Source organism: Ictidomys tridecemlineatus, unplaced genomic scaffold, assembly GCF_052094955.1.
Source record: "Ictidomys tridecemlineatus isolate mIctTri1 unplaced genomic scaffold, mIctTri1.hap1 Scaffold_226, whole genome shotgun sequence".
Taxonomy (NCBI): domain Eukaryota; kingdom Metazoa; phylum Chordata; class Mammalia; order Rodentia; family Sciuridae; genus Ictidomys; species Ictidomys tridecemlineatus.
Window position 1 is genome coordinate 136,507 of NW_027521950.1, and position 15,781 is coordinate 152,287.

The 15,781-nt window shown below is 32.1% G+C and overlaps 1 protein-coding gene across 1 annotated transcript in view; it reads right to left on the reverse strand.

Moving 5' to 3' along the window:
* LOC120884217 (tolloid-like protein 1) overlaps positions 1 to 15,781 on the reverse strand; it is a 120,337-nt gene that overhangs the window by 50,335 nt on the left and 54,221 nt on the right. The window contains 6 exon segments of the mRNA XM_078036196.1: positions 6,277 to 6,437; positions 6,514 to 6,538; positions 10,399 to 10,512; positions 10,514 to 10,560; positions 12,546 to 12,671; positions 14,273 to 14,468. Of these exon segments, the coding sequence (XP_077892322.1) occupies positions 6,277 to 6,437; positions 6,514 to 6,538; positions 10,399 to 10,512; positions 10,514 to 10,560; positions 12,546 to 12,671; positions 14,273 to 14,468 (669 nt within the window).

Sequence of the window (15,781 nt, forward strand, 5' to 3'; positions counted from 1 at the left end):
TAGCATCTAAAACTGAGCTCCTTGTGTCAAATGGTCATATGAAAAGAGAAAATTTCATGAAATCATTGGAATACTTAAAATGAACCAGATGTTTTACATCATGCAGACAAAAAAAACGCCCATATTTTTTAACTTAATAATTTGTCTAGAAAATAGTGAATACATTGGAGTCCTTTGAAGATATTTTTAATAGAGATAATTAATTAATTATTCTAATTAAAGTAAATTCAGTTTTGGATTTTCTTCATTTGTGAGAAACAACAATATCATAAAAGAAGAATTCCACCAATATGTTCTGTATTTCTTACTTATAAAAGACCATCAAACTAGCAGGGTATGGGGGAGAAACGTTAACAACCATGATTGACTAATGTTGTCCCTTTTCCCCTCTCAGGACCTAACTTCACAGACTTTTCACAGAATGAAGAATTCAAGAAAAAGGGAAAGAGAGGAGGATGCAGAGTATTCAACATTTCTTAAAATGTCTGCATAATCAATTAAATAATTGAGAATTCAATCAATTATTCATTTGAAATTTTCTGGCATTTTCATAGAGTAGACACACAATGAAGAAAAATTAATAGTTTTTATTAGTAGAAGAAACAAATATTTTGTGAAAAGAAAAAAAAAACACATTTCTCTTCTGTAGATGGAAAGGAGCCCCAGTCTTGGGATTGGACATGTCTGTTTTCCATTCTGTGTTAGATGAAGAAAAGTTCTATTATTAGGAGAAGAGAGGTGGTATTTTCCCATCAGAGCCTGTAGCATACCTCTGAGACTATCAGAGGTCATCAGTCTATGAATAATACATACTGGTTGGAACTGAAGTGGCAACCTGTAACAAGTTCTTGCAATATTCAAAAATAAAAATTTTCTCTTTGCAGAAACTTCCTTATCTGTAGGAAAAAGAAGTAAATATTCCATGCAACAGAACAGCAACATATAGGAAAGCAAATATTCTCAAACCAAATCCTCAGGACTGGAATTAAGGAATACATACAGTACTCATGCACACACACAAACACAGCACACACAACACAAAACTATTCAATAAATTATCACCTTTAGAGAGCGAAGAAGATAAACTCTGAGAGCTACAACACTTACTATAGCTCTTTCCATAAATCTGCAAATATTAAATCTTACTAATATTGAAAACTTGGAAGCAGGATTCAAAACTGTAGGAATATTGTAGCTACATTATTACTGATAATTAATCACACCAATATTTATACATTTGTTAGGGTGATATTAGATTGAATGTTATCTACAAATATCAACAACCATTCCATGAGAAAAATAATATAAAAATGTTTATGAAGACATATCTGTGAGAGGAAGATGAATGTGTAAGACAAAATCACTTGAATTTATAATTAGAAATATCAAAATGAAAATTATTTTATCTTACTCTGCATTTTTACAGACCAAAATGAACTGAGAGAAGGCAAACTTCAGTTTCATTCTATTTTTGTCACTAAGCAAGTCACTAGGTCTATCAATAATAGTTAGAACACATTCCCATTAAATTATCCCTGAGTGAGATTGCTATTGAAAGTTTTCTTTTTCAAATTTGGTGTTCTGATTATCATAGAAGTAATTACTGAGACTTTTCATTGTATAGGGTTGCCTAACAAAGGTGCACCCCATGCTCAATGCCCACTTCCTAAAGTTATTTCCAAATTGTGAATGTTATAATTTCTAAAAATCCTGTCAAGTTCTCCAAATGTTGCTGTTTTGCATGCATAAATTTCTACCAATACTTCTTTGGGCGTAACCTGTTCTAAGAAAAATAACTTTGTTCTGAGAGGTATATAGCTAACTTTGCCTCATCACTTAAACTAGACAAACTCTATTGTGTATACCTATGCAGGTTTATACCCCTGTGTTCAAAAACATATCACATAAAATTGAGTTTTATTTTATCAGTATATAAAATAAATCATTATTATTAATCTAATAACAAATCTCCTTCAGCAATTCTTGAATTAGATATCTTCTAGAAAATGCCATGTTACTATATTCTGAATTATCTAAAAAAATGAATAGACTTATAATTCTAGTTAATATCCCAATAGCCTTATTTTGATATTCCTAATTTCTTTATTTTCTTAAATATTAGTTCCTTCATTTGTTCTGAAAATATATTCTGGAATCATTACAGTGCACCACACTTTGATTTTTGTAGAGCAGGTTAAAAGCTTTTCTACTATAAAATCCATTAACTTTCCACATTTCAAGCTATGAGATTTTCATAACTAATTTATGAAGCTTAATTAGAATTGATATATAAGGGTTTCTTAGTTTCATGAACATGGGAGTGACAGAAATCATTGATGTTAATTATTCTGCTAATAAGTTCTTGGAAACATCCTTTTGATTCCATTTCTTAAATCTAAAAAAATACTTCTTTAAAAATCTGAGGTTATGTGAAAAAATAGATACAATCTACATGGTTATTTTATTAGATAAATGGTATGTTAGAAACAGCACTATAAGTACTTTATTTCACTGCACACATTAAAATTTAAATATAGCTCTTCACCTCTTTTATTATGTATGACTTCAAGGAAGTTTAAATTTATTTTCAAATTGCTTTCCTTTCCAAATACTGTGGGATAACTTATCACCAAATACTGTTTTTTTTATTGTTATGGAATTCCTTTGTAATTGTTATTAGGAAAAGAATAAGAAGAAAGTAATTGAACACGTTATGTTATACCACTTGTTAAGATTATATAAAGCCATAACTACTTTTGAAATTTTAAAACACTGGCTATAAATGTTACTATTTAAGACTAAGTTCCCATAAAATATATTTAGATTCTTATTTTATTGTGTGTAATAAGATAATTACAAATTAACTTGTTCTGATTCACTTCTATTGATTTTTTTCTTATATTAATATTGAATATCAATAAATATAAAAACTTAAAATTTTCTTCACTTAGAAAAGATCAAAGTCCATCAGGCAATGTTTTGCAAATCTAGAAATATTTTTTAAGAAACAGATAGTTAGAAATATTATTTAAGGATTTTTCTCCAAAAGTTACTTTATATTTAAATCAGAGAAATGCTCTGAGATAAATTGGAGTTTACTATAAGGCACTGTCTTCCCACTTTAGCAGAAGTATTTTCAGTGTTTTTAAATGGTTAACTTTCAGGTTTGTATCAAATCAGATGCTTAGTTATAAGCACAGTGCATAGTTTTATACCTAGATTTCTATTAATATTTTATCATCTACAACTTTTTGCACTGTTTAGTCATTGAACTATATTTATGGCACAAGAGTCTATTTGCTGTAACTTGATATTTTTTTAATTGTCACACTATTTTGTCCAAATTTCTATCAGTATCTCATTATATTTAAATCTTTCTTGATGTGAGGATATTTATGAGAGTCTCCCAAAAGAATGGGATTTCTGAGACAAACATGATAGTCATGTTAATGACTCTTGTTCTCTATGCCTGATTGTTTTCTAAAGAATCTGTGACAATAAAACTAATAATGCACTTTAAAAATCCCCCAATCATGGATTTTAACATTAAAAAATATCCTTCAATTTTGTTGTGAAGTGTAGTATGAAGTATAGTATGTGGTTTACATAGTTACTTTCTAATAAATGTAATTACAATAAAATATATGATTTTTGACAAATTATTTTATGACACTAAAGCATTAGAACTATTAAATAATATTTTCAATGTGAATAAACCTATTTATTAAAATGATGAACTTTTGTAGGTTATAATTTTGTAAGATTATCAGTCTAAGATCATTTAGTTATCTAAATCCTTATTTACATCCATCTCTTTATGGTACATCAATGGTAATTTACTACAAATAGAATGTTTTTACCTTCTGTTTTCTTGAGCACACACATTCCCCACTGAGAGAAACTCCCAGGAAATAAGGTGTACAATAGGTATCATCCAGAACCATAATATTTTAAATATAAATACAGCAAAATAAAAGGTCTTTCAATGCATCAAAAGGAACATTGAAAATTTATACTTAATGATGATTATTTCACACTTTACAAAAAAGTAATCTAATAAAGAAATGAAAAGCATATCTATTGTTTTTCAGGTCATAAGGATGTTGAATGGCACACATTCATTATTAATGCCCCTTGCAAAAGTCATAATCTGCTTTTATGGTTAAGAGAATTGTCTGTGAACCAAGACAGAATAGGGTTTAAATGCTTTGTGACCCTGAGCAATGTGTTAACTCCTCAGCAGCTCATCTTTCAAATAAACATAGAAATGAACATACCAATATAATATGAATGTCCAGAGTTTAGTTTCCTCCTGCACTTCATTGTTCATTTTATTTAACTACCTTCATTCCATTAGTATAAGCTAGATTTTTCTAAAATGAAATAAACACTACATGTAGCATGTGTGTGTGTGTGTTTAAATACTAAAAACAGATAGCTTTCTAAATGATTGTATTAGTGAACATGACTTATAGCAAATAAGTTGCTGAGTATTATTGAGATACTCAGCTAATACTGCAAAGCATCACTACACAGAGAAACCAATAAAACCTATTATCTTCTCAAGTGATGAAAGTACCATCTGCATTCATGTTTGTATTCTAAGAATTTAAAAAGCACATTTATATTGTATTAGTAGTGTTCTAAAGATTCAGATAAATAATCTGGCTTTTTAATTTGGAAAATTTTGTCTGACCAAAAATAACAGAAAGTGATTTTAATTGTTGTGAGAATTGTTAAATTTAATCATAATTTGAATTTAGTATGTATAGTATGCATTTTTAAAGAATCTTGAAGTATGTGACCAAGGTAATGTGCAAATGAATACTGTGAATGTTATGATAAAATTGAACTGCTTCATAATTTCACTTTTTAAAATAACTATTTAGATGGCTTGAGGTAAGTAGCTTTGTCTCTACCATGTCCATGATATTTATACAATAGTAAAGTCTAAGAAAGTCTCTTTTATTAAAATAAGATATTCACATTCTACTTTTAAGAATATAAATCTTAAATAAATGCCTAAGAAGAATTTTTAAAAGGTAATTAAATCTGTGAGAAGGCAAGGGAACAAGAGCAAGTAAGCTGAGACCCACTGTATTTTGAATGCACTTTTATGTCTGAATTGGAACTCAACGGAGCTTGTGAACCATTAACTTCAATTACCCCCCCAAATCCCAATTACCCCCCCAAATCCCAAACAAACCATGGACATTGTAAATCTCATTAATTTTAAACTAGAGTAAATGGACTTCGAATTAACTCAATCCAAATTACCTAATATTAAAGCATAATTGGAATTTAGTTGCTTTAAATTATTTGCTAGCTTTGTGCAAAGGCAGAATAGATTCCTATACTGAGGTTTATTACACTATTATTTGTTCTTCGAGTTTTGAAATACTGTTTTTATAATGAATCATTCTGAGATTCAGAAACTAGGGAAATTTCACGTTTCTATGTTTTTGTAAAATTGGGAAAGTTTGTATTTATTGTATTCTGAATTGGTTGCCAATTTCCAAACGCAGAAGTATAAAACATTAAGTATACCCCATCCTATGTTATTTGTAATAAAATTATAATTCCATATTTCTCAGTCTCTTTCTACAATCATGCCTGTAGCAACAAGGCAAAATATGATGTTGTTACTGGCCTAAAAATAAGAATGTAAATATAGCAATAACAAGAAGAAATATGCTGCAAAATGAAAGAGTCTAAAACTAAGAACACATTTTCCAAAAAAAAAAAAATGTTGGAAAATATTCCACTGTCTGGTAGTCTGGTATCATTATTCCCATATACCTGTAACAGCTAGTCACTGCTTGGAAGTATTATATCACTATTTTTGTGTTACTTGTACCAGACTTTAATTATATAAAATCTAATCATTTTGGGTCAACCTTTCATCAGTGCTCCTTTTAAATATATCTTATATAAAAAAATGTTTTTTTAAAGGGTTTTTTTTTAAGAGAAAGTGAGAGAGGAGAGAGAGAGAGAATTTTTAATATTTATTTTTTAGTTCTCGGCAGACACAACATCTTTGTTGGTATGTGGTGCTGAGGATCGAACCCGGGTCGCACGCATGCCAGGCGAGTGCGCTACTGCTTGAGCCACATCCCCAGCCCTAAAAAAATGTTAATACTAGGATAAATCATCATGCATCCTTTGTGCCTCCAAGTTTATCAACAGTAAACTGTGAAGAAAAGATCATAAATTTAAGCCAATCCATGTTGAAAATCAGTAACATACACATACAACATGTTAATACTTATGCCTGAGAAAAAAATGTGCTTTGAAGCCTTTCTTTGATACAGTATTGTCAGATTTGAACTCAATCATCATGTTGTTGTACTGGGATGCGATCACTTCCGGCACTTCTGCGCCACAGAATTTGCCATGCAGTTTAGAGTCAGAGGAAAGACCACTCCAGCAGTTTGTCACTTTTTCATTTTTTAAAAACTACTTTTATTTATTTATTTAATTTACCAAGGATTTGACTCAGGGGCACTTGACCACTGAGCAAATAATCGTATTTGCATACCTGGAATAAAACCACAGTGGTCCTAGTCACTAGACCAATAGTACCAGATGATTGACATTTATTTGAGAATTTTTTACCTGTTTGCTCCCATGGTAGTCAAACTGGAAATGACAGGTTAAAGAAAATCAAGAATATGGTTCAACTCTAAGATAAAAAGTATGAAAGATAGAGAATAATCTTCTAGATTGTATATACACTGACATGCTTGTTTCTTTGTAGCAAGTGAATATATTTTTTCAAAAAAGACAAAATCATAAGGAGAATTCAGATGAATATTTGTTGAGATGATGGTGATGATGGGCAGAAGAACAGCAGTTTGTCACTTTTTCATTTTTTAAAAACTACTTTTATTTATTTATTTAATTTACCAAGGATTTGACTCAGGGGCACTTGACCACTGAGCAACATCCCCAGCCCTATTTTGTATTTTATTTAGATACAGTGTCTCACTGAGTTGCTTAGCCCCTCCTATTGCTGAGGCTGGCTTTGAACTTGCAATCCTCCTGCCTCAGCCCCCTGAGCTGCTGGGATTACAGGTGTGCACCACTACTCCTGGCTTCATTCTCTGATTCTTTTTTTTTTAATTGCTTTAAATTTCAAAAGGAACTGCAAAAGTATTTATATAGTATTCTATTTTCTACAAAACATGACAGGTCATGTACATAATATTAGTAGATTGAGTCTATCAAACACTAGCAACAAAAATAATCCTTTTCATTGTAGAGAAGAGAAAACTGAGGTTCAGAATTTTTTTATATAACTTGTCCAAAATATAGTTATCAAACATGGAGTATGGAGGTGGACAGAGTCTGGCTTATCCTGTTCTGTGTCATGGAAACATGACATTCTGATCATAACAACACCATTACTCACTTTCAAAGGGAAACACAGACCCTTGGTATATAATTAAAAACCAGTCAGTTTCCTTTCAAATTTATGAAAATTACTGATGTTTCTTAATTTTTTCAAGTTTGTAGGTTTGCAGCTGGATCACAAACCAATAGCAATTCTGTTCAGTGGAATGGAAGCAGGAATATATACCAAATTGAGATCTACTCATTCTGATTTATATGTAATACACTAACAATACCCAAATGGAAGAAGGCAAATGAGTGCCAGGTAGTCTTAAGCAATTTATGGCTCTCAACCGTTCCATGATACACTTTTCCAAAGTTCCAATAGGGCACATTCTAAAGAACACATCTTACATGAATTACCTTATTACATAAATGTGTAATTAGAAAGGTTTAACAATGCACATGATTCAACCCTGGGGCATGATGTGTTCTTTGAACTATGTCAACTCAAATTACTGGTGATATTAATTAGGTGATAAATAAGCAAAATGATGCTAGGAAAAATGAGATAACTTTTCTACTTACTTTGTTAAAACTGAGATTTTTGTTTAAAGAGGTCTTCAGTATATTATAGGAGGATACTTATAGGGCTAAAGTTCTTTTCATTGACTTTCCTTTGGTATCTCAGTATAAAGAAGAAAATAATGAAGGTTTAAACTTAACCCATTATTGTGAAATTCAAGTGTTTGCTCAGGCCTCTGATCATAACAGCATAGATATTCAGAAATCATGCAGAATTCTGTGATGGCTTCTCACATGGTACCACCACTATTAACAGAGTTCTAGGATATGTTAATAAAGTTTGTAAAGGGTCCTTATGTGAACTATGACCATTATTATGAGAACAATGCTTTTAGAAGATAGTGCCCTGTTTATGTAAATCACTGCCCTCCTTCATCCTGAATATAAATCTCTCTCTAGACTTCTCAGAAACATGTACCAATTAATGAATTCAAAATATCTCACTTGCTGCAACTAATAGCTTTAGAGAAAACTATGAGAGTAGAAATCATTCAATACTCAGTTCATATCAAATCACAGAAATTGATAGAGAAATCCCATTTTCAAGAATTTTAACTCAATAAAAGCTTTTCCAAAAATACCATAAAAATTTGTCTTCATTTTAACATTTCCCCAAATTTGAAGTAGTCACAAAAGGAAAAAGATGTTCTATTTGGATAAAATATATTAAAAGGATAAACTGCAGTGTATCCCATCATAAAACTCACACATAATGTTAAAAAATAATCTCAAAAGGTCCATTGAGTTATAAGATTCTACAATCATCTAAAATGTATAAATTCAGACTTTAGTCTCCTTTAAAGGGGAACAAAAGTCATCTAACTATTGTGTAACAAAACCCGAGAAAGAGATTTTTAAAATGTACAGAAGTACTTTGGCTACTACAGACAGAAAACAGATTAAAAAGAAGGAAAAAAATAGGAGGTTAAAAAAAGAAAAGGCAAAGATAAGTATGGGAATGGGAAAATAAACGAGGAGAGAAATGAATTACAGTAGATGGGGTAGAGAGAGAAGATGTGAGGGAAGGGGAGGGGGATAGTAGGGGATAGGAAAGGTAGCAGAATACAACAATTACTAATAGGGCATTATGTAAAATTGTGGATGTGTAACCGACGTGATTCTGCAATCTGCATTTGGGGTAAAATTGGGAGTTCATAACCCACTTCAATTTAATGTATAAAATATGATATGTCAAGAGCTTTGTAATGTTGTGAGCAACCAATAAAAAAATTTAAAAAAAGAACAGGCAAAGATAAGTATATAAAAGCAAAATTATATGTAAAATCCACAAATATTCCCAACAATGACTGTCCCAGATATATTTCTGTTCTCACACTTTGTGTTTTGACAGAAATATAATAAAGACATAATAATTTTTATGAATTAATTTTATCATATTTAGAAGTGTTAAATCATGTTCATTGAAGAGTAAGCAAAACAGAAAAGCAGAAAAAAATAAAAACAGAAAGTAAGAACCACCAAACAAAACAAGTGTTTATCACCTTTTCTCTTGAATTAAATCAGCATTGACCAGAAAAATTTTTGAAAGGTTCTTATTTCCGAGCTTGACATCCCATTTGAATTTAGTGTGTATTTAGTGTGTATTAGCACAAAGGATTTTTCAAACAAATGATCTCACTTATTTTAATGCGACCACCTGACAGAAAACTGTACCTTTGCAATGTATGCTATATTTTGTAAAGAAAATATACTGTCAACTAAGTACATATGTTACTGAGGCTAAAAAATAAATATTCCTTTTCTCTTCTTTTGCAGTGCTGAGCACTGAACTCAGCCAGTGAGCACAGTAGGTATGCAGTCTACCACTGAGCCACAACCCCAGTCCATTCCCTTATTCCCTTATCGATGAACCAGGAGCAAAATTCGTAATGAAATGCCACACAGAGAAGAGAACAGAACTACAATGTATCACTGTCCCTGGGACAATGATTATTGGGACCATTTGTGGACTTTATACATAATTTTGTTTCTGCATATCAATCTTTGCCTTTTCTTGTTTTTAACCTCCAACTTTTCCTTCTTTCTAATTATTATTTCTCTTAATTCTTCATTAATGGAAATATATCCATTCCTACGAACAAAATGTTCCACGTTCTCCCATACTTATATTTTTGTGTGGATCCTGATGTTAGTTTTTTTTTTTTAAAGAAAGTTTATGTGGCATGAAGTTGACCTTAAATACTCTATAATTATTTAATAAATCAGGAAAATAGTGTGTATTAAATCTGCTGAATAAAAACTCCCTCTGGCTGATTTTCAATCTTCCAGAAATTGTCTAAAATATCATCCAACATCAACAACAATTATAATCAGTGGCAGAAATGAGCAACAGCACAAAGAAACATTACAACACCTACATATTTATAATAGATCCTTTTCTTCTTTTTTTTAATATTTGACAGTTTGCCTTAGTAATTCCCAAAGTATGATTCAAATGCATGGTATGTATGGTTCACTTACTTCATTCCCTTCTAATTCAAAAAACTCAAACTTCATAGAAATTCTGTATTGAGTTGGTGCAACCACTTGCCACCCACAATTTTTGTTGGGAGGGTACTCTTTAGGCCAGCTGGGGGGTAGTGATGGTGCCATTGAGCTTGGATAGAAGTCCTCCACAAGCCGCTAAAAAGAAGGAAAATGTTTGCTTAATAACATCACCCCCTTCTGACCCCCCCTTTCCACTGGTACCTTAGCATCCCAATGTGAAATTTCAACCATCTTCAGGATTTCACAATCTAATAACTGCACTCTCTGCTCCTTAGCTTTAAATACAACTATTTTAATCATCAAATCCCATTTATAAACTGCTATCTTATAGCTTTACAACAAAGTAGATTATGACTGTACCACCACATTTTAAATCACTTGAAAGTTGGTCAAGCAATATAAAATGGGTTACTTAACTTTTAAATGAGTATAATGACTAGCATAGTGCATAGTGTCTTGGCTACTATAGAATTAAGAAAAAAACATTTTCTTTTTCAAGAATTGATAAGGCTGTTGTAGGAATTAAGGAAAGAAATGTACATTGATAGATAGATATCATAATACAGTTTCATGGCAATAAGACCAAAATCAATTATTTTCTCAGACTATTTTTTCCAAAAAGTAATGCTATTATCTAAGCTAACAAGCAAGATAAATTGTGGTAAACAGAACATACTTGTCCCCCCAAAAAATCTACTTAACAACTGGTTTTCTTTCCTTTGAGATGATCTATTTATATTTCTTCTCTTTCCTATTGATACCAAAATTTGCAAAATCATGTTTTCCAAAAGCAAGTTGAAAGAAAAGGACATATATTGTGCACAGTATAATTAATTAACTCCTAGGGAGTCCAGAGTTACAAAAAGATAACTGGCCTCTTTCTTTTCCTTTGTGCACATATGCATGTGCATATATATTGCCATATTTATACGTGTGCAAAAGTACTACCTGACATTCACTTTTATCAGTTTTTGGCAAATGACCATGAAGTAAAATGTTTGTTTCTAGGACCCACATATAAATAATAGTCATATTCTTTTATGATTGATATACATTGTTCTCTTCTGAAATAATACTGTATCTACTTTGTAACTATGTCATTTTCATTCTAGGAGAGGAGGATTAGTAGTTTAACAGGTAGGATGGAGACTTTTGAAAGCCAGAAAAAATTCAAACTCACAAGAAGAAATAGGGAGACTGATTTTTTTTTTAAGAAATAGGCCATCAAGGGTGTGACACTTATTCCTTAAGCAAACAGTTTTGCTGCTTTTGCCACTTTCATCCTGTTACAGACACAGTGGAGAAAAAGGTGCTCACTTTCCAGAGACTTGCTTCTTGGTGAGCAAAATCAAAAATAAATTAGTACATGAATACAAATAATAGTAAATTGCTACAAGTTCTAGGTAGATAAATTTAGCAGATTTTTTAAAGAGAGATAAATTAGAAATTGACCATAGGAAGGAAGAGCAGTCAATTTCTTCCATCTGTTAATGAAGGTCTGTAAGAGGGTGGAGGAGGGAAGGTGAAAAAGAGGAAGCTTTAAATTCTTAGGAAAGGGATCTTAACCCATGGGAACAAAACACTGTATGGCAAACCTCACGTTAGATCGTGAAGGGAAAATGCAGAAAACCATGACAAGTGATGATTTAATAAATCATATATTCATAAAATGTGCATTTAGCTTTATGCTAAATGCTTTGCTCTGACTGTGCTAGATGTTAAAGATACAAAGATGGTTCAGATTCTGGCTTGTCATCTTAATAAGGGAGACATTCATAGACTATATTAAAAAAAAGATAAAAACAATGATGAATAGACCAATGGATGGATGCATGGAGGGATGGATACAAAACTAGATCTAGATAGAGATAGAAATCAATATGTATGTATGTATCTATCTATATCTATCCATCCATCCATCCATCCATCCATTATGGGCCTGGTGACCAAAGGAGAAAGGGACTGATCTCTAACAAGAATCCAGGCAAAGATTCACAGCAGCCCTGACTGTGAGTGAAGTGAATATGAAGGAAAGAGAGAGACAAGAGAATGAGAATACATGAAGGAAAGGGATGGGCAGGGGTCTCCAGGCAGGCAGCACTGTGGCAATCCAGCCCTACCCTCGCAGCTTCTCCGGTCAGGCCCCAGTTCGTAGCCAGGCTCGCAGGCACACTGGTAGCTGCCCAGAGTGTTCAGACAGCGCTGCTCACAGCCTCCTCGGTCAGGTTTGGCACACTCGTCCTCCTCTATAAAAATGGTGAGAGATACAGAACAAGTAGAGCGTTTTGTCTTTACATGGTAGGGTGCAAAAATTTTTGTAAATATGATGCTTACTGGCTCTAAATAAAAAAAAGACGATTCATTTTTTGGGAAAGGAGCAGGAACAATGTATAAGCCCTTGATGGATCACACAGAAGGCTCATGTCTGTAACCTCGTAAGAATTGTGGAAGAACCAAGAGAAAACTCGGACAGGGTCAATGGAACAGTACCTTCTCCAAGACACAGTGTGTGTGTTTGTGGGGTTTTTTTTCTGAATTTCAGGTCAAATGAGACTGTCAAATCTTAGAGGTTGTTCGGAATGAAATAGAAAAACTTACTGAAAAAGCATAGTTTCCCTATTAATTTCATAGTATAATTTGCTAGATGAATCTCAAAAAAATGATTCTAGGGGCTACTGAAATATAGTTCAGTGATAGAGTACAAGCTTAGCATGTACGAGACCAGCCTGGGGTCAATCTTCAGCATCATACACACACATATAAAATTATTCCTTCATACTGGAGATTGAAACCAGGGGTGCACTGACACTGAGTAAAAATCCACCACTTTGTATTTTTTATTTTGAGACAGGGTCTCGCTAAGTTGCAGAAGGTCTTTCTAAGTTGCTGAGTCTGGCCTCAAATTTGCCATTCACAGGCATAAAAAGTTTTTAAAAAATATTATTAATAAGAAATATTATGTGGCAATTTTACACTTTGATCGATTCATATAGTGAGAGCATCAAGTTTTTTTGTATTTCAATTCATATGATGAATACTTAAGTAACTCTCAGGGATAATTCATTTACTGTTGTTCTTGAAATAAGAAAAATATTTAGATGTCTATCAATAAATTTTGACATATACATATTGATTGCTTCATTTATCCTATAAAAAGCAGTGTATAGATAATTGTTTGCTCCACTCATAGGAAATGTTATTCAATAATTACACACTTAATATAAATGTCTACAAATTTCCCACAGGCATATTTGATGTTTCTATTTACACAAAAGTAGTTTTCATTTTACCCTCATAAAACACATCAAATATGTGAGATAAAAATAAAAATGCAATTATGCAATTCAAAATTAAAGCTGATCAGCAATAATCCTTTGTCATAAAGACATTTTAGGCATCAGAATAATTTGCTAAAGAAGATGTAAATTATTTCCAGTGTGGAAGAACACCATTCTGGAAGTGATTCTTTAGACATGCTGGCACTTGGAGATAAACTGATGTGTCAACTACATCTCAATAAATTCCCTTCTGGTTATGGATCCTTTGTGTATTACATGTATTCATGTACTGTAAATATTTTCTTCCTTTCTGAATTTTGTTATTTTGACTATTTCATAAAGAACATATGGTAGCCATCCTAATAGCGTCTCTACCCTGTGCTACGAAGTTCCAAACTCCAATATTTCACTAGTTACCTTTCCCATCAAAATTCACCAAATATCTTTATAAACAGAGCATACTTCAACTTTTAATACAACCACAAGCCAGTTTTTCCCCAACTTTAAGATAAATAATACAGTTCTCCCTGAAAAAGAAAATCTCATGTTTGCACATTACTGCAAATTACCTTTGAAAAAGTTAGCAGCAAACCCGGCCTTATTCACAGTTCCGTCAGAAATGAATTTCATCCACAAGGTATTGGAGGTAGATCTTGTGTCTTCAGGTTTATCATAACCACAGAAACGACCGATCACAGGGCTATTATCGCTGTTTCCATCTCGAACTTCTAGGTAGTCATAGGCACAGTTGTCATGTCTTTCAATCTACAATAATAAAAATTTGTGAACATGACCTCATCAATACATAAACAATTTTATAGGAAGATTATTATGTACTCAGTGCCATAGAACTGACTTGTTAATACAAAAGTTACTTAAGTGAGTGTAATAAGTATTTCTCACAAGCGCACATGTTGCATTTGAATAAAGGACTTTCAAAAGTTAAAATTGTATGGAAATATATCCATGTGAGTTAGGACCAGCAGGAAAATCTGAATGGAAAATCTGATAATATGTGATGACAGTATTTCATTGTGTATAACATTCTTTATCCATAATTAGCATGGCTGGGTATAGAAAGACTTCTATCTTGTGGAATCAGCAGTGGTTTCTATTTAAAAAAACAAAAACAAAAACAGGGTCTTACTAAATTGCTTAGGGCCTCATTTAGTTGCCATGTCTGGTTTTGAACTTGTGATCCTCTGGCACAGCCTCCCAATTCTCTGGGATCACAGGCATGTGCCACCATATTTGGCTGGCTTTCTTTTTCTCAAGGTAACATGGTCTTGTCTGGATGAGCCCTTTTACATTGACACACTCTTTTTAACCCCCATAATTTCCCTTTTCTTAATGACTAAATGCAAATATTAGATCAGAATGTCAGCCTGACTCTTGTTCATGAACCTGACACTTCATAGAGTACTCTTGTTCATGAACAATTTGGCCCTTAACTTCTAAAAACAACAGACCAAAAAATGTACAAATTACTATAAAAATAATAAGACAAATTCTGAATAAAATTTTTACTTTTAACTTTCTTTTTCATAAAAATTGGGTATTATCCCTGAAGTCTCAACTGTTTATTAGGTATTTAAACCTATAAAGGAAAGGCATCCATAATTTAAAAAAACATTAATACTATTATATCTTTTCAACTACTATTCAACATATAATTCATTAGTTGATCGAGTTCTCCCATTATGAAACTAATATCAGAAATTCTATTTCTTTTGGAATTAGATTCATTCAGAGAGTTACAACCTGAATGCATGAAACTTCTTATATAGTTGGTTGAAAACTCCTTTTACAAATCCATCAATGCATTACCAGTGATAGTCTTCATATCAAGTAGCATAAAGACAACCAGGAAATAAATTTATTAGAAGCACAGATTTCTATGTAAGAGTACGTGCTACATTTGCCATTTTCTTTCCTGCAACCACAAAAGAGAATTCATTCATTCTTTCAACAAACATTCAGGACCTACTCTCAGCTAGGTACCCGTCTCAATATTTGGTGTATATCATTTAGCAAAATACCAGAACTTTGCCCTTCTGTATATTACATTCTTCTAGTGG